The sequence below is a fragment of the Halichoerus grypus genome, chromosome 5 (genome assembly GCF_964656455.1).
Source record: "Halichoerus grypus chromosome 5, mHalGry1.hap1.1, whole genome shotgun sequence".
Lineage (NCBI taxonomy): Eukaryota > Metazoa > Chordata > Mammalia > Carnivora > Phocidae > Halichoerus > Halichoerus grypus.
In genome coordinates this window covers 118,218,654-118,244,414 of record NC_135716.1, presented here as the reverse complement: position 1 = coordinate 118,244,414, position 25,761 = coordinate 118,218,654, and the positions used below count along the sequence as shown (strand labels likewise).

Below are 25,761 nucleotides of genomic sequence, written 5' to 3'. Positions count from 1 at the left end.
AAAACAATTTAAAATGAGCTAGTCCTCACTTGTCTCCAGTCCTTTCCTCCCAGTGTCCCTTGAAGCCCCTGCAGTCAGGCCTTCATCCCCACCACTGCACTGAAACAGCTTTGTCAAGGCCACCAAAACCTCCAAGGCCAACTCAGCAGTCAATTCTCAAGCCTCCCGTTGCAGCATTTTACACAGCTGATCACTCTGGGTCTTCACTGCCTCTCGGTTCTCTTCCTACATCACTGGCTGCCCCTTCTGTCTTCTTAACAGACTCTTCTCCGACCTCAAACATTGCAAATGCCCAGGAGTCAGTTCTCAGACCTTTTATTACCTCTATCTACACTCACTGTCCATGTGATTTAGTCCAACCCCATGGCTTTAAATGCCATTCATATACTGTGACTCCCAGATTAACCTCTCCAGCCTGGACACAGATTTGTTTATCCAGCTGCCTTCCCGACATCTCCACCTGGTTTTGTCTCTGCAACATCAAATGTCACACTACAACTGAATTCCTGATTCTCACCCACTCCCAAATCACCTGCTCTTACCGACTTCTCCATTTCAGAGAGAAGAAATTCTACTTTTGGAGGCTGTAGGTAGGTCCGCTCCTCGTGCCCCAGACCCCCCGCGCACGGCTTCGCGGGTGGTGGCTGGGAGCTCAGCATTGGCTTTGGCCACCTGTGGCTTTGTCCGTGGACCCAAGTGAGACTCGCCACGCAGAACCGCCAATGACCTCAGCTCACTACCCACGTCGGTGCGGGAAGGTGAAAGCCAGGCCCCCACACGCGCTGCTGCTCCGGGGCCCCACCGCGCGTGCGCGTGCTCTGGCCTCTGACCCCTGACCCGCGGTCTGCCCGCCGGATGCCCGGATGCCCCGACTCTGAAGCCCACACCGCCCGCACCATGGGGGTAAGGGGAGCTAAGTTCTCAACGTTCAGTAAAGCTGTTAAAAAAAAGAAAGAAAGGAAAGAGAGAAAGAGAGAGAAAAAGAGAGAAAGAGGAAAGAAAGAAGAAAGAAAGAGAAAAATTCTGCTTTTGTAGTAGTTCAAACCCAAACCCTAAAAGTCTCTTTAAGAAACATCTCTCATTACCATATCAAATCCGTCAGCAAATCCTCCATCGTACATGTTTTTCAATATTATTAGATTAACCATGCCCTTAATTTAAAACTGCTGAACAGTATTCCATCCGTAACAATAAATACACATACAGAGTGCCCCAAAACTGTGTTAAATGCTTGACATTATTTAATCTCCACAACTAGCCCATCATAGGTGGAATTGCCCAAAGAGGAACTAGCCCAGAGTCATGTAGCTAGCAAGTGAAAAAGCTGAGATACCTAGGCAATAGGATTCCAGAGTCCGTGTGCTTGACTACAATGCTTTACATTTGTTTATCACGGTGCTTGAATAATTACATTGTTTAGAAGTTTCCAGTGTTAGAAATGTTGTTTTGACCACCTTTGTGTACAAAGCCTTTTCCTAGTTTAGAACCATTCTCAGAAGTTGTATTGCTCAAAGAGCATAAGCATTCTTAATCCCTAAAATGGCTAACCTATTATTAATTAACATTGGCTTTTTGAAATCTGAAGTCATATACAGCTATTAGGGACTGTTCTCTGAATAGAGAAGAAAATCTAAAGAACTTTAAATAGCTAAGTTTGATCCTTGATTTAGTCACTGTGTATCTTACATACTCATTCAATCTTGTGGTCTTCAGTTTCCCCATTTGTAAATTCAAGATAATCCCAACATTACAACTTCCTCACAAAGATGCATTTATCAGGTCCTAATTTCTGTCAAAAAAAGAACCTTTAGTGTTACTTTCCCCCAAGCAAACCACAAACTCTGAAGCTTAGATCTATGACTGGTCTACTCAGGAAGGGGTTGATTCATTACATCTTTTAAGACCTCGAAACACTGAGTTCTGACTTTTAAATGACTTGGCAAATCTGAGTTTTACACCTACCTCGGCTCACTCCTTAAAAAAAAAAAAAAAAAAAAAAAAGATCCCCTTCTACTCACTATTTGAACCTGAAGGAAAGATTGAATGGAGCTGTATTTGTCATGGTTGTATATCAACTGTGACACAAATATTTTATTTCTCATGTTCTAATCTTAACTTTGATATCACAGGCTTGGATAATGAATAGCCAATAATAAATGAACTCTGCTTTTATGTTCTTTTTTGTCTTATTCCCATTCAGCCTTCAGAAGATCCATATGCTAAAATGTGGAACCCCTAAATTATACGTACCAACACTTTATTTTTTTAGAGAACTTTCACCCCTTATTCCAGAACTAACTGTATCCTCTACTTTCAGTCAAGACAAACTAAAGGACACATATTTCAGAAAGGGGAAATTCTCAAAAGCCAAGAAGTCCCCCTTTCCTTCCTTCTTCCTTTCTCCTTGTGCTGGATTGGCTATTTGCAGTCAGCTGTAATGTTGATCTTTTCTATCTCCCCTAAATCTGAAAGATTGGAAGGCTGGGAACCATACTTCCCAGAACGCAAAGCCAGCAAATACCCCAATCTAGATGCTGCCAGTGCCAGACAGTTATGAGAGATGAGGAAGGCAGAAGGGAAGCCAAAGCCATATTCTTCCTCTAGCAGCAGATGTGAGATTTTGTGGTGGCCTCTGGGTCCTTTCACAAATTACCTGCCTCAGGAGGCAGTTTCCAAAAGTTCCTGAGCAGTGTGGCAATATATCCCAGAAAGTTAGCTGCAAACCTGAGGGCCAATTATGGGCTTCCCTTCCCTTTGCTCCTCTAGCCTTTCCAACTGTTTTATAAGTGCCTAATTGCCTATTTAAAATACCTTCCTGCTTCAAGTACCCAGAATGGTTTCTGTTTTCCTAACTGAAGCCTGGTTGAGGTGTCCCATCTCCCACTTTATATAAACCTGTGATTAGACATTCACCTAAGAGAAACACAAGTCTAATTTAGATTACCAGTAACAGATCCCTAACCCATAAATTGTAAACTCATTTTAACCCCAAGAGTAGCCCCTTGATGTGATTTCCTTCTCTTCTACCTGGTCTTGGGTAATTCTGTACCAAGCATTATACCACAGAGGCCAGATCTAAAAAATATAACACCAATGTCACCAATGTTCCAAAGTCATACCTTGAGGATGGCTACATCCATTCATGTCCCTCTTTAATATCTTCAACTCCCTTTCACTTTATTTCCCTTAGATTATTTGTATATATGTTTGATTTATGATTTTGTTAATTCTTTTAAGGGCAGGACTTTAAAAAAAAAGATTTTATTTATTCAGTATGAAAGATAGAGAGTGCACACGAGCAGGGGGTGGAGGGGCAGAGGGGGAGGGAGAGGGAGAGAGAATCTCGAGCAGACCCTGTGCTGAGTGTGGAGCCCAACACGGGGCTCGATCTCACAACCCTGAGATCATGACATGATCTGAAACCAAGAGTAGGATGCTCAACCATCTGAGCTACCCAGGCACCCCTAAGGGCAGGACTTTTTATTTGTTCCCTAGCACGTAGAGAATGTTCAAAGATTTTGGTTAAATGTGAAAATAAATATGTGGGTTTCTATTTGCCTTGGAGTAAATAGCAGTTCACACATTTCACATTTAAGTTCACTTTAGCACACATAAGCAGGCCGTCAGGTCTCTTAGGTTCTCCATTTTGATGAGCAATTCAATTTTATTCCAGAAATCCTTTCTCCTGTATTGATGATGGACTTATAACTACACATTTCACACCTGCCTTAATCTCATAGATTTTATTTTTTTAAAAATATTTATTTTTTTGAGAGAGGTAGAGCACGTGCATATGGGGGAAGCAGAGGGAAAGGGAGAGGAAGAATCTCAAGCCGACTGACTCCGCATTGAGCAGGGAGCCAGATGTTGGACTCTATCCCATGACCCTGAGATCACAATCTGAGTTGAAATCAAGAGTCAGACGCTTAACAGACTGGGCCACCCAGGTGCCCTGCATAGATTTTAGATGGTCTCCCTAGGTGATTCTAGCGTACACTAAAGCTTGAGAACCATTTTTTTTTTCAAGATCTTATTTGAGAGAGAGCACAAATGGGGTTAGAGGCAGAGGGAGAGGGATAAGCAGGGAGCCTAACACGGGGCTCAGTCCCAGGACCCCGAGATCATGCTGAGCTGAAGGCAGACACCCAGGTTCCCCAAGCTTGAGAACCATTTTAATAAGTGAAAACTGAGTTCCTTCTCTGAAATCCCCACACAAGGAGAGAAATCCAAAGAATCCAAAGACTTAGGGTAGGGTTCTTTCCATGATTCGTATGTGGGAGGTGATGTATAGAATCACAGAATTTTGGAGCTAAAAAGGTCTTTATAGGTCATTTAAGCCCCTCATTTAGTAAGCCAGCAATCATATCTAGAGTTTCATTGACAGTTTAGGGCAGAACAAAAATTGGAACCCCGGTATTCTGAATTTCAATTTACTGATTCCTTTAAGATGGTTGTCACGTATATTTGTGTGAGTAGTGAGCTGAACAACTCTAAGTATGCCAGTCATACTGTGGACATGCAGATATATTAGTATAATTTTCTAATATGTAGTAGTAAAGTCCTAACAAAGTTAGCATATCAGATGATTTTCCAATAGATGCAAGCTGAGTATCTTGAGGGAGGGCTAGCATTTTCTAATATGTACAAACATGTAACCTGGGCTTGTGACAGGCAGCCTCCCTCCTCCCCACTTTTTCAATATAACCATATGACTAATATAGAATGTGCAAGCTCTAATCTCAGTAACAAATACAACAGATGGTTTATGGAAATTTGAATTGTTCAAACTTGAAGTTGCTGATATAGAAAAATTTCATAAAGTTTTGCTGTACAAAACTGCAACTCTCTAAAAAGCTGGCAAGCACTGTGCATTCCAAGACTGGCTGACCCAATGAATTACAAACCGTGTTTGTGGATTGGCATGCAAAGGTACTTCATTGTATCCCTAGCACAATGTGACCCACATTCTTACTGATGTCCGTTGGAACCTCCACATATGATTTTGGTGACCATTGTACTGTCATTTGCACTATAAACCTTTAGCTCAGAAGTTATATATGATAAAACACTCCCAACTCTTAATCATTACCATTGATAGTTTACCATCTGTTAATTTTGGAGGGAGCACACTCTAAAAAGCACAGGAGAGAATGCTGTAAAAATAAAATACAGCATTAGGACCCCAAAAAACCCAACCCCCACAGCAACAGCATCTCCCATCCTAACATTCTTCTTCTGTGAAAACTGGTCTTAAATTATGAGTATTTTAAGTGATGTGTTCAAGAGAGCATCACTCACACAAAATGCAGCTTCCCCTACTTTAAAATTTTTTCATATCTTTAGGTGATTCTAGCCCCTATGCGATGCCTGAAAGACAATGTGTAAAACTGGAAGGAGCCCTAGGGGTTTCCAATTCAGTATCACATTTAGTAGTCCACCAAGGGGATAGAATTCTCTGGTAAGTATCCCAGAAGTCAGATCTGTGCTTGCAAGTTTTAAATTCTTTTTAGTACACAGTGAGATGGATCATCATGTAGAATAACACTTTGGTTATTTTTACTCCAGGTTCTAATAAGATTGTCTCCAAGTCACCTTCACGGGTGTCTTCACAGGCTTACCTTCATTATGGCTATTCAGTCAATTAAAAGAGGGCGAGCATTCTTCTCCCCCACCCCGAATGATTAAAGGACTAATGGGCTAATAAGCACAAAACACTTCCAACCTCATGAAATTAGTCTGCAGACCCAGGACATGACACGCCCTGTAGTATGTGGGGTGGCATCAGCAGCTGAACAGAGCTGTATCACTTGCTCCCACGTCTCCCCCACCGCCCGCCACCTGATACTGATGTTGCTGACTTCAGCCAGGCCTGGATCCTGGGTCATCCAACCATGGCCTGGGCATGTGCTCAGCATGCCCAGTAAAACTGGGCAGTGAAATTTCTAAATTTTGATTGTTAGTATTTATAAAAAGCATCAAAGGGCCAATTGTGAGGGCAATGAGAGCTTTGTTAGAGGCTTACGTTTATCCTGTGGTTTAGTATTGTTTGTATTTGGAATTACATAAATGGGGGCCAAAATTGTTTCAGTGCTTAGTGTTTCTCAAGATCACATTATGGCCCAAAGTCTACCATTCACTTTAAAAAGATTTCACCAAAAATCTTCAATTTATTTCCAAAAATTCTTTCTTTCCAAGCAGGCAGTCCTCACAAAGAACCAAATTCCATCACCAACACAGATATATGAGAACACCTTGGGCAGTGCTACAAATCTAAGAAAATTAAATCTTGTTTGGCTAGGGGTTAGTCCATGTTTTGAGTCAAGGGTTGGTTTCTGAAAAGGTCTAGATCGAATTTTTAGAACCATCCTCTCAATGACTTGCAGGTAAGCTTGGGGTCCTAGGATTTGAGGAAAAATGTACTTTCTTCATTTTTTCTCCAAGAGATGGCTTGCCATGCCCTGGGTGAACCTTGTGATGGTTGCCACTTGTCATTTCCAAATACACACAACTTCTCTACTCTTGCACTATCTCTGAGATATGTGTGTGCATATAAAAACAAAAGCTATATATTTGCATCACGAATTTCCACACTTGGATCCCCTCCAGACACTATTCTGAATATGACATTCTGCTGCAGGGTACTAAAAATGGTGCTTTCCTCAAAATAAAACCTTTAAAGATCCCTTAGTAGCTATTCAGGGACTGGAATTCAATTTCAATCTTCCACCCTTTGGCCAGCTGTAGATTCAAAATGCTTACATAAAACATCAAGAGAGTATGTACTTCATGGCAAATCTGATTTTTCTTCTGCAATAGAACTGTGTGTTATAGTTACTACAGACTCTATTTTTACTTAGAAAATACACAAAGCAATGATGCACCTCAACAAGAGAGAACAAATTGTTTTATTTTATCGGTAGCTTTGATATAAGCTTCAGATAGACCCACTTACTACATGGAGTTTGTGAAATCTACACCTTCCAATCATAATACTCTCTATTTTAGGCCATTATATCTAAAAAGCATGACTTCTCAAATCCTTTTATTACAAGTAGTTCTCGCACATAAATGTTATATCACAATAGCAAAAAAATGTAAACTTCTTTTGCAAACTACATAAATACTATAATAACTGCCTTGAAGTTATTCTGATTTTAAAATCAGAATATATTCTAAATGCTTTACATAAAAAACTTTGGTCAGTAGCCTATGTGTATGACATTTTTTTTTTAATGACTTGCCTTTCATGTTGCTTACTTAGTTCTTTGAAGGAGAAAATTTTAAAATTGAACTCAGATCAAAATTCAGTCCAGAAGTAAGACAAGTACCAGAAATATGTCTCTAACTGTGGGGAAAATATGAAACGTGAAAATTATTCCACATACTAAGTCTGACAAGCCACCGGTGGTATGGAGGTAACTGAAAATAAGGACTCAAGTCAAGCTCATATTTGATCCTATGTGAAAGGAATTCAGCCAATTTATCAACATACCTTTTACTCAGCTGTATATCTGTATGTCTGTTTGCAAATGAATCACCTCTTTCTCTTTTCTTTTAGAACACAACAGGTCATTTCTACAGCTATAGTCCTAGACTGAACGGTCTAGATGGCCAGTGAATTTATTTCACCATCACTGTCCTTGAGGTCTTTAAATACAAACTAGAGATGTATAAACATACAGGTGTGTATACACATCCCATGCACACTTAGACGACCACATCAAGGCCTTTCTTTCTGCTTCAAGAGAAGTTTCTAACATTTACCTTTTTTTGTTATTAACTCAATCTTCTTCCTCAGAATGTTCTTTTAGTTTTTAAAATCAAGTCAAACCTAGAGCCCTTACTGATTTGTTATTCTGAGATTCCTATTGAACACCTAGCTACTGGCCACGGTTTCTTTGAGGAAAGAAATATCATAGCTGAAGCCATTTTCAAAATTTTAAATGCACACAGAAAGAACTACACAGGCTTCCCAAGCAGCTATATCAAGTGGCTCAAGTAACATTATTATTTATCTTGGCCTACGCCCTTTATCAACAACATCCTTTTAAAACGCAAAGAATGGCTACAAGATGGCAGCAGGGCCCAGAATGGTGCTCCAAGCGGTTCCAAGGATGTCACTGAGGGTCCCACTGTGCTGTCTTCCCTCTTTTGTGCATTTTCTCCAAATGCATTGTGTCCCCTCTTTACTGCCCATGCTTGGAAACTATGTAAAATAATTTTTTTAAAAATCCACCAGGGATTAATTTAGACCTGAAATAACACTGTAGGTGGGCGTTGTTAGAGACAGGTAGCCATTCTTAACAGCTCCTTTCCCAGAGGAGGCTCTGGTGGGCAGGGGGACACCCGCAGCTTAGGAACTGCTCTTGTTGCAGACCATGCCTTGGCTGATACCATCTTCCTTATACTGGCTGCCCGTGTCGCTCCTGCTGAGGATGGTAGAGGGCATGCGGGAGGGACGTCTGTCTGGGTCCTTCTGAGAGAAACAGCAGATCATCTTCTTCATGGTGCTGTACATGTCCTCGTCCTTGTAGGAGTAGATGATGGGGTTCATGACGGAGTTCAGCAGCGCCAGCAGCAGGAACCACCTTTTCACGCGCTGCACCCCACACTGTGTGCAGTTCAGGCCGTCGAGCAGCAGAACTACCAGGCCTGGGGTCCAGCACACAACGAAGGCCCCTGCGGGGAGACAAAAGGAAGCGGGCTGCTTACTGAGGTTTCTTCTGGCCCAGCGTTCAGTCAGTGGCTTCAAAGGACCTTAAGGGTTTGTTCTGACAACTGCAAAGCAAACTTCCACCCTTCCTCTGAGCACTTGAGACCTGGGTTCATTAGAGGCCAACAGCCGGGCACCCCTTGACTGTTCACCGTGTTCTATTTCAACTCATCTGCTTACCCGGGGCTCGTCATGAGGGGCTCACATTTACCTCCCACTTACTAAGCACTCCACACACCTTATCTCCGTCAGCTCTCTGAAGCACACTAGGAGGCTGCTGTAGTCATCATCCATGCTTAGCAGATGAGAAAACCAAGACCAAACGCCAGGAGGATATGTGGGAAGACCTCACAACTTTAGCCCGAGGCTCCACGGTTCTCTACCTCAGATGTTCTAAATGCTTTCCTGACAAGAAGACACACTGCATCTATGGCTTTCTCCTAGTCTCTTAACTAAGTTACCTGCTCACAAATTTTATTCTTTATAAATCCATGTTGATGCTGAGTAAGCACTAGTATTCTTTTTGACATATTCATAGGCCATCTGCTTAATTCTCTGCTTTGGATTAAGTTTTTTGTTCTTGTCGGTTGTTGTCAGAAATAAATCTTCCTGTTTCATGATGAGATAGCGATGTGCTTGTAGCAGATTTATTTATTTAGCACGATTTTAGCACCAACTGCACATGAAGGGTAGTGTCTTCTGAGTCACTAGACATCTGATCATACTTAGCTTACCACTAAAGCTTTCCGACATGTTGTTCCTAAAATATGAGGCGTAAGTTCAATATTCCCCTACTTTGTCACCATCACCTTGGATAACAGTGAGAGCTCACGTTTATACCATGCTTACTGTGAGCCAGGCACTGGTGTAAATGCTTTCCTTTATTAACTCATAGAACCACACTATGAGGTAGGCATTGTTATCATCCCCAGGAAAGGGAGGTGCAAGGAAAGTTAAGTAACTTTCTCACCATCAAACAGCTTGTAAGGGACATCTAATTTTGAATGTTGGCAGTCTTTCTCCATAGGCTGTGCTCTCGGCTACTATGGTATGTGACCTATTCTCCATACTGTGATATGGTTTCTTTCCCCCAAAGTCCTTATCATTTCTAAACGCCCTTGCTTATCCATTCAATAAACATTCCTTGTGAGCTTACTACACTAGACAGTAAATGAGGCAAAGACTATGCACTCCAGGAGCTAAAGTGCTAATGGGGAGACAGAATAAACAAGCAAGTCTGTAAATCACAGCACCAGCTAGTTATTCTTACCGGTTAGAATTAGTCCTGGACAGTATTCCTCTTGTCGCTTTATCTTTGTTCTGAGAGATACACTAATAAGCAAGTCAAGTCAAGAAGTATAAAAAGGCTGTGTGAGGCCATAAAATGCCATGAGCCTCGGGGTCAGACAGGTGTGCCCAGCTCCTCACTTTATGAGCTACAAAAATGAGGCAAATCACTGCACTTTTCTGAGCCCCCATTCCCTCATTCATTATTATTATTTTTTTAATTTATTCATTTGAGAGAGAGAGAAAGAACGCGTGAGCATGAGTGGGGGGGGAGGGGCAGAGGGAGAGGGAGAAGCAGATTCCCTGTAGAGCAGGGAGCCTGACAAGGGGCTCTATTCCAGGACCCTGAGATCAGGACCTGAGCCAAAGTCAGAAGCTCAACCAACTGACTGAGCCACCCAAGCACCCTCCCATTCCCTCATTTATAAAATAAAGATAACAATTCCGACTGTGTGGGTGGTTGTAAGGGGTCAGAAGTAATGGAAAGTGGTGCCCAACACTGAGTTATGCTAATGGGGAAGAGGGAAAAATATTGATTAACTTCATACTTTGTTAAATATGCATGTCAAAATTTAATAGAGTATATAACTTCCAAACCAATGGAAGGGGAAGGATGGAACCAAAGGGAAGGAAAGCAAGATCTCAATATAAAAAAAGGAGGGGGGGAAAAGTCAAACATAGGAAAGTGGGACAAAGAAAGAACAAAAGGAGATGCTGGAAATGAATCCAAATATACTGACAATCAAACTCAGTGTTAATTGTGGTATTATTTTTTAAAAACAGGTGAATCTAAACAATTTGATGCCTAACATTACCTCCATATGTGGTAAAAAACCATAAGGAAAAGCAAGATGATTGACATGAAATTTATGATACGGTTATTTCTCCATAAGAGAGGGTGGTCACTGGGGCAGGTCCACATAGGCGATGCTGAATATATTGGAAATGTTCTATTACATTGGATGGCAGGTACATAGGCATTTTTAAAGTATTTATTTATTTATTTATTTATTTATTTTAAAGATTTTATTTATTTATTTGACAGAGAGAGACACAGCGAGAGAGGGAATACAAGCAGGGGGAATGGGAGAGGGAGAAGCAGGCTTCCTGCGGAGCAGGGAGCCCGATGCGGGGCTCGATCCCAGGACTCTGGGATCGTGACCTGAGCCAAAGGCAGATGCTTAACGACTGAGCCACCCAGGCGCCCCTATTTTTTTATTCTTTTAAGTGTTATTCTTTATACTATACATATGGTGTTTATAATTTTGTCTGAATGATATTATTTCACACATACACATGTCAAAAAAGGATAAAAGTAAATTGCCAATATGCTTTCCTAAAAACTGTTTTTAAAATCATTTTTTTTTTAAATCATAAAAGCTTCCCCCCACCCCAGAACAAAATTCTGGTTTAGATTAGTCAGGGGACCTAAACACTCTAAATAAAGTCTCCAAACTGATGTCTTGTTTTTCACAATGCAGTAATTCCTGTATATTTTCCATTTGCATTGAATTACATACAATAATTCATTCAATCAACACTTGACAAACTTTTCATTGAGCAATGATTATATATGTCAGGCACTGTTCTAAGAATTTTATGTGAATTATCCATTTAATCTTCATGGCAGCCCTAGGAGTCTTATGAACACTACCTAATAAAATACTAATGCTACTCTCTTTTTAAACCTGAGGAAGCTGAAGCACAGAGAAGCGAGGTAATAGGCTCAAAGCCACAGAGCTGATAAATGGAAAAGCCAGGACTTGAACCCAGGCAGCCTGGCACCAGAGGCTGTACTCCCGTCCACATGCTAGGCTGTTCAGCAATGGACAGAGAATCTTATTCCTAAAATGAGTGATGGGGGAGGGAGAAGGGTACTTCTGGCTTTTAGAGTCCCATCTGTGGTATGTCATATCTGACTGTGAAGCTACATATATAACAATTAAGTCATGCTTTGGTTTGCTAGCATAAAGGTTTTCTGTCCGGGAGGAAGGGAGGGAGGGAGGAAGGGAGGGAGGAAGGGGGGGAGGAAGGGAGGGAGGGAGGGAGGAAGGGGGAGAGGAAGGGAGGGAGGGAGGAAGGGGGGGAGGAAGGGAGAAAGAATTCCAAGAAAAATATAGGCTGGCTGTAGGAGTAAGAAAAAACAAAAATCTGCTGACCTTTCCTCTATACTGTTGCCAAGAACAACAGAAGGCAAGTCTTCTTTGACAGAACTGCCCAGACACCCTCGGCTGCCCTCCGGCATGCTGTCTGAGGTGATGGCCGCACTCGGGGCAGTAACCCCAGGGAAAGACACTGCTTCCGGACTCCTCCACCCAGCAGCCTCCTTCCCCCACCAAACACATCTCAGCAGAGATGCAAGGTTCATCTAACACTTCATTCTTTGTGTGTGTGTGGGGGGGGGGCTTACTGTATGTCGGCAGCTAGATATGAGGCCCCCAAATCTTCCACGATCTAGAAGGAGAAGAACATGTCGGGAATGGTTTTGGCCTTGGGAGTCTGTAATCTCGGAGAAATTCTTCGAGAATACAGGGGATGTCATAAACAAACAGATGGGCAACTGGCCTATTTCTTACAAAGGGGGCAGATGATGGATCCTGGGAAATATAGATCAGTCAGTCCCCTATCAAGTTCCAAGAAGTTTTGGAAGAAAAAACTAATGAAAATGTTTTTTGAGTATTTAGACTCAATGCTAAGACCATGCCAGCTGGGAATAAGCAGAGGTTTCAAAGAGAGGTCATGACAAGTCCTAATCCCCCCCCCCCCTTTTTTTCATCAGGCATTCACAAATAAGGGTGGATCCAAGGTGTCTATTTGGGAACCAGTGGAAAAAATCAAGTATGTTCCTCCTGGAGAAGAAAAGGCTTAAGAAAGACACCATGTGCTAACTGTCTCAAAAGCCTGAAAGGCCATCAAATAGAGGACACACAGACTTGTCCCAGGCCATTCCAGAAGGTCACCCTGAAACAGAGGGAAAAGTACAAAGGGGCAAAAGTTGGATGTAAGAGTTCTTTCTAAGTAAATGAAGCTATTTACGGGGGGAACTGGTTGTTGAGTGGGCAGAGAGCCTCTCATCAGCAGAACACCTCCTTTGCCTGGATCATCCTGAGATGCACAAAAGGAAGGCATTTTTCCTAAATGAGAGATAGGGTTAAGTGGTTTCTGAATTCTTTTCCAAGTAGAAAATTGCTACATTCTACAAAACTGTGAATTTCGACTCCCAATAAAATTCAAACAAATTTGACTTGTTTGTTTCCCGGACACAATTATCAGACGGTATGTTTAAAAACTGATAGAGATGAATACTTTGAGCTAGCTGTTCCCAAACCTGGCTGGTCATCCAAATTACCAGGGGAGGTTTCAATAATGCAGATTCCCAGGGCACCTGGGTGGCTCAGTCAGTTAAGCATCTGCCTTCCGCTCAGGTCATGGTCTCAGGGTCCTGGGATGGAGCCCCACCAACCCACCTCAGGCTCCCCACTCAGCAGGGGTGGTGGGGGGAGCCTGCTTCTCCCTCTCTCTCTCCCTCTGCCTCGCCTCTCGCTCATGCGTACGCACGCTCTAATAAATAAATAAAATTTAAAAAAATAATGCAAATTCCCTGGACCCACATCAGACCCAAGAGTTAGAACCTCTGGGGTGGGATGTGGAAATCTGTAGGATGAAGAAGTTCCCTGGTTGGTAATGATGCACAGCCAGTTCTGTACACCATTTCTCTACGCTGACTCAAAACGGTTTACTCAAGCCGTCCTGTCAGCAAAACTGTAGACTCCATAGAGACTTAGCAAAAAGTCATGGAAAAGAGAGAGGGGGCAGAATTCTTTAAAAATAAGCAAATAAGCATCTCTAGAGGTCAATACCTTCAGCTTCTATTTGGAAAAATGTTTGAGCACATCATATACATAAATAAATGTGTGAACACTAGCAGCACAACTAGACCACAGGCAAGGCATGCACGTCCTCCTCTGGCCTTTGTCTGCTCTCTGGTTTGCCCTGCCAGGAATGCCTTCCTGCCTCCTAATCTACGGTCTACTTTTCTTTCCAAGCTTAGCTCAAATTCTGCCTTCTCCACTGGACCTCTCCCATTGTCCAACCCACAGCAATCATTCCTTCCTCTCAACTCATGGGGCACTTTCCCCATCCAACAGCCACGTGGCACTGAGCACATCACCTGCTTACTTCACTCTAACATTTCCCAAGAGCTCTGCGCTCACGGCGATACAGGCACGGGTCATTTAACACTCACAGCCCTGTGAGGCTGCCACTTTTACTGTTAGCCCGATCTTGCATACGGTGATTTAAAGTGTAGAAGTAGCTCAAGAGTTTGTCTTGGGTCCGGAAGCCAACAAATAGGAGAGTCATAATTTGAACGCAGGCCTGACTCCCCCATCAAACTCGTGGGCACTGGGCTCAACTGGAGGTAGTTTTTAATACATATATCCTCTTTCTCAGGCCTGTTATAAGCTTGCTAAGGATGTGGGCTGTGACTCATCACCAGCCTGTATCCTCAGAAGTAAATACGGAGCCCCACGCTCAGTAGCCGCCGAGATGAGGCGGTTGAAGGTGAGTGAGATTCCCTAAGAGGCCTCACGCGGCCAGTACCGCAGCAGCTGCAGCATCTGCTATTGGTATGGCGTCCAGTCCGAACCTGGATGCGATGTGTGACAGTTCTGACTATGGTCAAGGAAAGTCTCAGGTGAAGTGACAACCAGTTGAGCGAGTGGAGTGTTGACGATTAAGACCAGCCACGCAGAGGTGAGACACAGCATGAGGCGCTGGGGGAATTCCAAATAGTTCAGGATGGTTTTAACCCAGAGAGGGGATTGAGTAAGTACGGTGAAGTCTGAGACGACCTGGGCAGACCCATGTTGCCTATTCACGGTCACCTTCTCACCACACCCCTCCGCCCCCATACACATACGCACACCCAGGCACCTCTGAGCAAGAGCCCTGCGCACAACACTCAGGAGTTTGGATTTATTGTAAAGATCAGACCCCATAGCCTTTGCCCTCAGGTGTCCATTATATGTAATGAATTAACTTCTCTTCCAAGCATCTAGAATGGTAGGAGTCATACAGCAACCTTAGGAAGATTAAGAAATAGTTCTATGTTCCATGGTTCATAAAAGAATCCCATTGAGAAAGGCTAGATCAGAGGTTTTTTCAGACTCAATTGCAACTCATTAGTGAGCTGTGAAATCAATTTAGTGGGTTGCAACCAGCAATTTTCTAAAAGATGAAATAGAACAGAACAGAAAACATCAGAGTGCATCAAGTATAGCAAGGGTGCGTTCATGAAACATGTTTCAGTTACCCACCAAACAGTGTGTGTGTACTGGGCCATGATACAGAAGGTACACTATTTTTTTATTGTGAGTCCTGATTAAAAAAAAAAGTATAAGCCACTTTTACAGATCAGTGGTTTTTCAAATCAGTTTTCTAAAAAGTAGAGAAACACTTCCCAAAGGAAATCTCTTGTTAAAGTTCAAAATCTAAGCTTCTCTGACTAAAGAAAGAGATGAGCAGGGGGTGAGGAGGAGTTGAGTAAAGCCCTTGACAGCAGAATCCACACTCCGCTTCACACTACAACTCCCCACTCCACACATGTACATACACTGAGGCTCCCTTGGGAGCGCCACTGACCCATTTGAAAACTACTATAAAATGGTAGTTCTTTGAAGGTTTTTAACTGGGCATGGTAAGTCTTTCCTTTTCCTTTTTTAAAAAAATTTTTATTTAAATTCAATTTAGTTAACATGTAGTGTATTAATTTCAGGGGTAGAATTTAGTGATTCATCAGTTGCATATAACACCCAGTGCTCATTACATCACGTGCCCTCCTTAATGCCCATCACCCAGTTACCCCATCCCCCCACCCACCTCCCCTCCAGCAACCCTCAGTTTGTTTCCTAGAGTTAAGAGTCTCTTATGGTTTGCCTCCTTCTCTGTTTTCATCTTATTTTCTTTTTCCTTCCCTTCCCCTATGTTCATCTGTTTTGTTTCTTAAATTCCACATATGAGTAAAATCATATGGTATTTATCTTTCTCTGACTTTTTTTTAAGATTTTATTTATTTATTTGATGGAGAGAGACACAGCGAGAGAGGGAAGACAAGCAGGGGAAGTGGGAGAGGGAGAAGCAGGCTTCCCGCGGAGCAGGGAGCCCGATGTGGGGCTCAATCCCAGAACCCTGGGATCATGACCTGAGCCGAAGGCACATGCTTAATGACTGAGCCACCCAGGCGCCCCACTCTGACTGACTTATTTCATTTAGCATAATACACTCTAGTTCCATCCATGTCATTGCAAATGGCAAGATTTCATTCTTTTTGATAGCTGAGTAATATTCCAGTATCTCTCTCTCTCTCTCTCTCTCACACACACACACACACACATCTTCTTTATCCATTCATCTGTTAATGGACATCTGGGCTCTTTCCATATTTTGGCTATTGCAGACATTGTTGCTATAAACATTGAGGTGCATGTGTCTTTCTGAATCACTATATTTGTATCCTTTGGATAAATACCTAGTAGTGCAATTGCTGGGTCATAGGGTGGTCCTATTTTTAACTTTTTGAGGAACCTCCATACTGTTTTCCAGAGTGGCTGCACCAATTTACATTCCCACCAACAATGTAAGAGGGTTCCCCTTTTCTCCACATCCTCACCAACCTCTTTGTTTCCTAACTTGTTAATTTTAGCCATTCTGACCAGTGTGAGGTGGTATCTCATTGTGGTTTTGATTTGCATTTCCCTGATGCCGAGTGATGTTGAGCATGTTTTCATGTGTCTGTTAGCCGTTGGTACATTGTCTTTGGAGAATATCTGTTCATATCTTCTGCCCATTTCTTGACTACATTTTGTGTTTTTTGGGTTTTGAATTTGATAAGTTCTTTATGGATTTTGGGTACTAGCCCTTTATCTGATATGTCATTTGCAAATATCTTCTCCCAGAAACATGACAGGGACGTCCACTCTCATCACTGTTGTTCAACATAGTACTGGAAGTCCTAGCCTCAGCAATCAAACAACAAAAAGAAATAAAAGGCATCCAAATTGGCAAAGAAATCAAACTTTCACTCTTTGCAGATGACATGATACTCCATAGAAAACCCAAAAGACTCCACAGGGGCACCTGGGTAGCTCAGTTGGTTAAGTGTCTGCCTTTGGCTCAGGTCATGATCCCGAGGTCCTGGGATCGAGCCCCGTATCGGGCTCCCTGCTCAGCAGGGAGTCTGCTTCTCCCTCTCCCTCTGCTCCTCCCCACCTGCTCATGCTCACTCTCTCTCTCTCAAAAAAAAAAAAAAAAAAGAAAAAAGACTCCACCAAAAAAATTGCTAGAACTGATACAGGAATTCAGCAAAGTCGCAGGATATAAAATCAATGCACAGAAGTCAGCTGCATTTCTATACACTAACAATGAAGCAGAAGAAAGAGAAATCAAGGAATCGATCCCATTTACAATTGCACCAAAAACCATGAGATACCTAGGAATAAACCTAACCAAAGAGGTAAAGAAGTAAAGGATCTGTAATCTGAAAACTATAGAACACTTGCAAATATTTTATTTTTTTATTTTTTTATTTTTTATTTATTTATTTTTTTTAAAGATTTTATTTATTTATTTGACAGAGAGAGAGATAGCGAGAGCAGGAACACAAGCAGGGGGAGTGGGAGAGGGAGAAGCAGGCTTCCCGCTGAGCGGGGAGCCCGATGCGGGGCTCGATCCCAGGACGCTGGGATCATGACCTGAGCCGAAGGCAGACGCTTAACGACTGAGCCACCCAGGCGCCCGCAAATATTTTATTTTAGAGCAAAGCTTTCAGTGCCCAGGATGGACTAGAGGTAAGGGAGCTCAAAGTCTGCTCCCACCTGCATCAGAACCACTGGCGGGGGGGGGGGGGGGGGGGCCTCTTTAAAATTCAGATTTCTGGGCCCCACCCAGACCTACCAAGTGAGAAACTGATGCAAGTAAGATCTAGGCATCTCCAGGTTGAGCTAGCTCCCTGGGGAATGCTTTTCGTATAGCAAAGCGTGAGAACCACTGGGCTAGACAGGGAGACTCACCTGAAGACTGGCTAAAATTCAGGTAAGAATGATAAGGATGGGAAGAGCAGTGCTGGCGGGGATGGACAGAAGCCGATGGTTACTAGCAGATAGTAAGGAGGAAGAGACTGGAGGACTTGATGAGAACTGGCTGTGGGAACTGAGGGAGAAGTGACTGGGTTGCACGTGGTCAACCAAGTTTGATAACCAAGCAGAGAGGCAGCAGAGGCACAGGTTTAGAAGGTGGAGACCGTGTTCCATTTTAGGCCTCGGGTAAGTGGAGTACCTGTGGCTCCTCAATCCAGAGACATGTAGAGGGCAGGCAGCCGGCACTCTGAGAGCTCCAAATTGAAATGCTGACTTGGGAGTCATCAGCAGTAGGTGGGCACTTTGGCCATATGTCCTTTCATTAATAAATATTTACTAAGCAATCACCTACTATGTGCCAGCTACTAAGAGGGAATATTTCCGTGATGATTACATTTGGATAACGAATCTAATTTCCTTCTATTGCCAAGTGACAGGTCAGTTACATTGACAAGAAGCAATTAGGTTTTATTTCAATGAGGCACTATGTTCTTTCAGTACCTGTTTAAGAGACTCACTAATTGTCCAATTAGACTATAAATGAGCTTTCCTCTGGTAATTAAATAAACTAGTTTCAGTGCTATACTCAAAAACCAGTACCATGAGTTTACTGTTAATTTTTAAAGCACAGTGAATCATATACTAGAATGTGCAATTAGAGTGCTGAAATGATATTTAATGACTGCAATTTAAGGTAATCAGAAATATCAAATTAAGTAATGTCTAACACTTCGGAAGATAGAATTACAAATGAAAATATTGGTGACAAATGAAATCAAAGATCTTTCCAAGTCCCTAATCAATATCATGTTAGACAGTCTATGAAAGCCCTCCTCTCTTATTTGGAAGTTTTCAAAATAGCTCAAAAAAAATCCTTTGGTTAATACTTCATCTCCACAATATATAGGAAAACAGAAAGAACACCAGTCCATCTGGAAGAAGGGCCTCTCCCTAGAATGTAATTAAGATAGTTCAGCATTCTTGGGGTTTTGGTGACAGGATGTGCTGAAGATGAAGACCTCAAGGTGCATGAAACCTGTTCTTCAGGACTCATACTTTTTTTTTTTCCTGTTCCACTAGTCAGACATAATTTCATCTGTTTAAAAATTCACACATGCAATTAAAAAAAAGTCCTGACATGTGAGTGGCACATAAATAAAACATCTGGAACAATAAAAGCAATCACTCACACAGAATAGTCACACTCTGGCACATGGACTACTCATTTCATCAAACAGGAGGATATATTTTAAATATGTTCACTCTGTTATTCTTTGTTTCTAGTCCAGGAAAAAGTGGCAGGGCCCAGGCAATAATGCTAACCTAGGAAGCCGCAGGGCTGTCTGATTTACTAAAATAGAAAATTACAACTCTACATAAAAATCAGGTTGTGAACCTCATCCGAGGGAAGCTCTCTTATTTGAAAAGAAATTTAATTTTAAAGTAAAATTTTAATGTAAAAGCTATCCTTGACCAGAATTGTTAAAATATGCAAGTCACACACTAACAGAATATTTAAATGGAAATGCTCTCAGGATAGCAAAGAATTTGTTCAATAATTTCAAAATAACACTTCCAGATGTGGTTTGCATTTAAATTCGTAATCGTTTACCCACAGTGTTTCAGAAATCCAATAATTCAGAAAATAGATTGTCACATATGTGAAAGGAATGAAAATATATACTTCTCATAAACCTGACTTATTTTTACTACAGAAAGCAAGAAAATACTGAGACACTTCGAATAGAAGATGAGCAGTTAAGAATTCCACAAATGATTCATTTAACACTATTGTCCCTTCTGTTGGGTCTTTTGACTCTAACAACTGGTTTTAGACACTTGTTTTATGTTTGTGGCCAGCTTTGGAAAATTGAAAATCTCAGTGCCACGGGGTCACAAGATAAAATTTAAAGGAGAGCCATATAGCAGCTAGAACCACAGCCAAGGCCTAATTCTAGTGTTTAACTCTGGGCCACAGCAGGAAATCATAAACTGAATAAGGAAGAGAACACCATCTCCACCTCCAAATGCCTCTTTAAGCATAATATGTATGGACCAACAATACCTCAGTACCTCATTAACTATTACATCAAGGGCTTTCCAGCATCTAAGAAAAGGTGTGAGGTCAGCTGCGTGTATTGGCAGAGTAACAGCTCTTTGCTGGGTATAATTTTAAAGATGGACAGATCCCAACTAGTCTGTCCAAGGATTTGAAATTCTTGCTGGAGTCACTCTTTTGGATTAGGGAGGTCTCTGCTGCACCCTACCTAAAAATGTAACTATACTAAACCAGAGGCATATAGTATTTTATCACATAAATGGTCATTGGCACAGAGCAGGGTTCTGAGGGGATGTTAAAGGGGTATCTTCGATGCAGTTGAAAATTTTCAAAAGGGCTATAGTATGGGACACTGCACAGGAAAGTTAACTTGAATAGAATACAAGATTCTGGCCACCCAGATGACACAAAACACCATTCTGAGCTCAGAGGAAGGGAAGAGGAATTAGTAGGAGCAGGACTTGACTTAGAGAAAGTTGGATCTGGAGGAGCAAAACATGTTATAGCTTAGGAACTACAATGTCTTGACACAAGAGCTGTCACCTCCCATCCCATGCCCCTGGCCACCATTGTTAATCCACCACACTACCTCCGTCTGAATCCACATATGGCCTTGAATTCCTTCACAGCACAGCTCCAAGCAGCCTCTAGCAATCTGATGGAATTTGTCCTTGAGATGAAACCCACTTAACCATCCTTGTTATAGTAAAAAGAGCATATGCTGGAGATCAAGCAGACACCGAGTTGATCATGGGCAAATCCATTCACCTTCTTGGGCCTCCCACCATTTTCTAAGCTATGGAATGAGCATGATGATACTGACCTGATAGGATTTTTGTGAGAATCTAATGAGATAATGCATGGAGTGTCCAACAGAGAAAATGTTAGTTCTGACCGCCCAGATAGTGTTGGTATCTCCGTATCTCCCCTGCTGTGCTTCCTAAGGCAATTCATAAACACATCCAGTAGGATGCTTCAGTTGCTGTTGTGTACCCACATGTGAATGCACGTGTGCGTGCACACACACACAATTTATTACACTTGGTCCTAATTCTGCATGCATTTGGCTGCCCTGCTAGGCTGATATCCTCAGGAAGACCCTTTTGTATCTTATTCAACTTGAGATACCCAGTGCTTAGCCAAGCACCATACACATAGTAGGTACTTAATAGAAGCTTATTAAATGAAGGGATCTCAATTCAAATCCAGACCCTAGAGTGTGCTTTTTAAAAGGTCATTATATTTCTCTTCTCCCAATTTCTTCATCTGTCCATTAATGGGATTGGATTAGAATGACCTGCAAGGCTCCTTTTGGTTCTCACATTTGATGATTCTGGGTTTCACTCAGAGCTTCCTTCAGTCATGGCCAATGAACAGTCCAAGTAACTAAGGAGAAAGGCAAACATGGATGCTCTCTATGGTGCCAAGTGAGAGGGAGAATCTGTGGTAAATATAAGATGCATGTCACATGATTCTAGCAGAAACAGGTATCTGGGTGGGGACACCCAGAATGCTCTCAGATACCAATGTTTATTCAATTAATACACAGTGAACATTTGTTAAGTGTCACACACCATGCTAATCACTGGGAATTGCAAGTCAAAGGACACAGAGGAATAAATGATTACCATGCAGGGTATGCATGAGATATTGTAAGGGCATACTGCCTAATGGTCTTCACAAGAGTTGAAATTACCATTCTCTACAGTATCACCATGGATTGAGTGTTTAAAAGGATAGAAATGTAGGGGTGCCTAGGTGGCTCAGTCTCTGACTCTTGGTTGAGCATCTGACTCTTGGTTTTGGCTCAGGTCATGATCTCTGGGTGTTGAGATTGAGCCCTGTGTTGGGCTCTGCACTCAGTGGAGAGTCAGCTTTAGATTCTCCCTCTCTCCTTCTCCCTCTGCCCTTCCCCCACTCATGTGTGTGCTCTAGCACATTTTCTCTCTCTCTCTAAAATAAATAAATAAATCTTTAAAAAAAAGGATACAAATGTTAGGAATACCCTATGGCAGTATAGGTGTTATTACATTGTTTTCAATATAAACAATATTTTTGATATATTAAAAACAATATTGTTGAACCACTGATAGTTGAAAACAATATTGATAGAAACAATAGTACTGAAAACAATATTGATGTAGAAGATGTTCATAACATATTGTTGAATTTATATAAAACACAGGTTACAAAACTGTGAATATAGTATTAATCCATTCTGATTAAAAAGAACAAGTTAAGGGGCACCTGGGTGCCTCAGTCGGTTCAGCGTCCGACTCTTGGTTTCGGCTTAGGTCATGATCTCAGGGTTGTAAGATTGAGCCCACATCAGTCTCCATGCTCAGAGAGGAGACTGCTTGGGATTCTCTCTCTCCCTCTCCCTCTGCCCCTCCCCTTGCTTGTGCTTGCTCTCTCAAATAAATGAATCTTTAAAAAAAAAAGAACAAGATGAATTTGTGTATATACATGTGTGCACTTAGAAAAGATCACAAAATATACAGTATATCCAAATACCCAAGCAAATATAATCTCTAGGCAACATGATCCAGGTGCTATTTACCTTCTTCCTTACCTCTCTCATTATTGTCTTTAATTTTTTGCTGGGAGCCTATCTTTTTTTTTTTTTATAATAAGCTCTCACCAAAGCTAGTTTTGTTTCTATTTTGGGAACAAATATATTTGCAAGCACTAGATTTCTACTGCAAAAAATGGCATAAGACTGATCCTATGTAGTTGAGAAACAAGAAGGTCAAGACTGCCTCTCCCAACAAATCTCTTAACGGGTGTTTCACTCTAGGTTACCTACGGGTAGTTTACTAAATAGGAAAATGCATAGTAAGAGTATGAGAAAGTCATTAAATGGTAAAACATGTCATAACCTTTGAAGTAGAACCAATAAGAATCAATTGTGTAAAATGTGAGGTTGGTTATCGCAATGTTAATTAAAAAACATTTTCCATTAGTTGTACATTAATCACAAGAGGGACAATGTAAAGAAAGGAAGACATACTATACTGTATGCTGGGCCAAAAGGTACCAAATGATCACTTCCCCCTCCTTCCAAGAGCATACATCATCCAACAAAAATTTATTGAGCCCCAAGAGGAGCCGATGATAGCACAAATTAACCAGGACACAGAGGTAAACAAGATGGACAAAAGTTCTTTCCCAGTTTTTGACTTCACCAGCTCCTTCTCATAGTTTAGGTCTCAGCTCCAAGAGTGCCCTTTGGAGAGGTCTTCCTTTGTGCCATATAAAGTAGTACCAGCCCAGCCATTCCTTAAAATATTATTCTGCTTGGTTTTCTTTTATCACTCTCTGCACTTATCTTGTTTATTAGTTGCCTGGTTGATTAACTGATTTACTAATTGTCCATCACCCCAGTTGGAAAGTAAACATGAAGGTGGGTCTTTGCCCATTTAATTTACCTACATACACCTTCCATGTATATGGTACTTTCTAGTTCCTTTCCAGAGGTTCTGATTCTAGGAGTCTGGAGTGGGGCCCAAGGATCTGAACGTTTAACAAATATTCCAAGGGATTCTCCTGCTCAGGGCAAATGTGCAAAGTGCTGGGTTTTATACAAACCCGGATCTTAACTCTCACCCACCAATCCAAAAGTTTGATGACCATATCTGTTTCCATTTCACTGAGAGAATGGTTTCTTGGGGATCCTTCTGCTGGAAAGGAAAAGTCTTCAATTCTGATATAGTCTGTAGACTTGTATAAAATGTAATTTGGTAATACCGAATGGCATAGGCCTATAGGAGCTTATGAAAAACCATTATTGGTCAGGCTTATACTCAAGAAAAAAAATTGTTGGTAAAGTACAACCTAACTAATTAAACTTACTATAATGGATCAACTATGCCATCAGAAAAAGAAAAAATAGTACTTGGAATCATATTTCTAGTTTGCATTGAGCAAATTTGCAGTTTGATCAAAGAAATATGAGGAAATGCATGGCTTATGTATATAGCAAAGTAAGGTTGGAGGACATAAATAGAATATGTGTAAAAGATAACAATGGAAAGAAAGATAGACACTGCGAGACATACATGGAGATGCCATTAAGATATCCCATGAGAACCTGGAAATGGGAGAAAAAGCTTGCTCTTTGAGTTAAGCCCTAAACCCAAGTCACTTAAAGAGTTATTATGGTCCTCGGATCTGCAACAGCTTTACTGAAACCTGACTAACGGCAATCACATCTCAGAGGAAGGATGTCCCTGGAGCCAGGGATGTCTAGAAGTCCCTTATGCAACTCCCAGGGAGAAAAGTTCTCGGCCAAGGTCAGTCTGTTCTTGTGGCTGGGAGGTCTCTAATGTTCTGATTCAGCACAAAAGGCAACCTCTGATTGTAACTGGACTTGCCGGGTATTGAGTATCCGAACCCCTTGGTAATTAAGAGAAAGGGCAGGCCAAAGGGAGGAAGGAAGGAAGCAAGTGAGTAGTGACACCTATGCTTTGCTCACATTCTTGCCTCTGTCACCTTTACTGCCTGGTAACCTCCTCCTTATTCTCTCAAGTCCAGCTCATTTGTCACCTGCTCTTCATAGCTTTCCCCAGACACCACCCCCAGGCTGAGTCAGATGTTTCCCATTCCATGTTTCCATGGTACTCTCCAGATGCTCACTGTCAAATCAGACACCATGAGTGGCTTGTCCCTCCATGGTCAGCTAGACTGAGAGCACCTGAAGGGCAGAAATGCTGCCACAGTCACCTTGGGTTACTGACACCTGCCTGGGACTGGATGCTTAGTAGAAAGCAAGCAAGGAAAGCTGGAATGTCACAGACATGAAACAGAGGTACCACAGGAGAAAATTAAATATTCTCTCTGCTGGATTTTCATTAGCATGACGCACCCCCATGTACTGGTTTCAGACAGAACATTTCTCAGGCAGTCAGCTCTGATCACGTTTCTGTGCCATCAAGGAAAGTGCAAGGCACCACAGGAGACCCACCTTATGAATGTACTCAATGGCCTGTTCCCACACTGAGCAAGTCGGTTGGTTGGAATTCAAAATAAACTTTGTCATGAGCACAACTGATATATGTGGTTTTGAGTTACTCAAAAGAGCCCATTTCACCCATATATCGTTGGTTACTTTATAGGCAGTTCTAGGGTAACTGCAAGTTGATTTGCAATGGTGTTTCATTGATTCATTCTTGACCAGTTATACCCTTTTTACCCTTGCTAATGTGTGAAAGAATTTCCAACAGTCTCCACCCAAACCGTGAGCCTCGCCTGGCCTAAGGCCCTGACAGTTCCTGCAGAGAGCTTTACAGGTTCACCTTTCTTCCTTCTGGTTATTTCTTCAAGACCCCTCAGTCCTTTCCATATGCCTCTTAGACCTCTGTATTTGAAAATAAACTAAATTAAACCTGAAAACATACAACTGCTTACTCTATTTACCCTGTATAATGCAGGGACATATACATATGCATTTACATGCACACTTTAAATACATACACTTGCTTTATGTTATATACAAATATTTAATCCAGAGTTGATAAAATCAAGTATTGGTAAAAATCTCCTTTAGAGAAAGACTGAACATTCCAGGC

The 25,761-nt window shown here is 41.8% G+C and overlaps 1 protein-coding gene and 1 non-coding gene across 3 annotated transcripts in view; one reads left to right on the top strand and one right to left on the bottom strand.

Moving 5' to 3' along the window:
* The first annotated feature begins 657 nt into the window (after positions 1-657).
* On the top strand, positions 658-781 carry LOC118546214 (small nucleolar RNA ACA64). Its single transcript, XR_004922488.1, has one exon. It is a non-coding gene; the product is annotated as a small nucleolar RNA ACA64 (small nucleolar RNA).
* Positions 782-6,896: 6,115 nt separating this feature from the next.
* LPAR3 (lysophosphatidic acid receptor 3) overlaps positions 6,897-25,761 on the bottom strand; it is a 74,579-nt gene continuing 55,714 nt past the window's right edge. For both annotated transcript variants that reach the window (XM_036108864.2, XM_078072816.1), the window contains exon 3: positions 6,897-8,679. In XM_036108864.2, the coding sequence (XP_035964757.1) occupies positions 8,354-8,679 (326 nt within the window). In that variant the 3' untranslated portion in view covers positions 6,897-8,353. The remainder of the gene's footprint in view (positions 8,680-25,761) is intronic.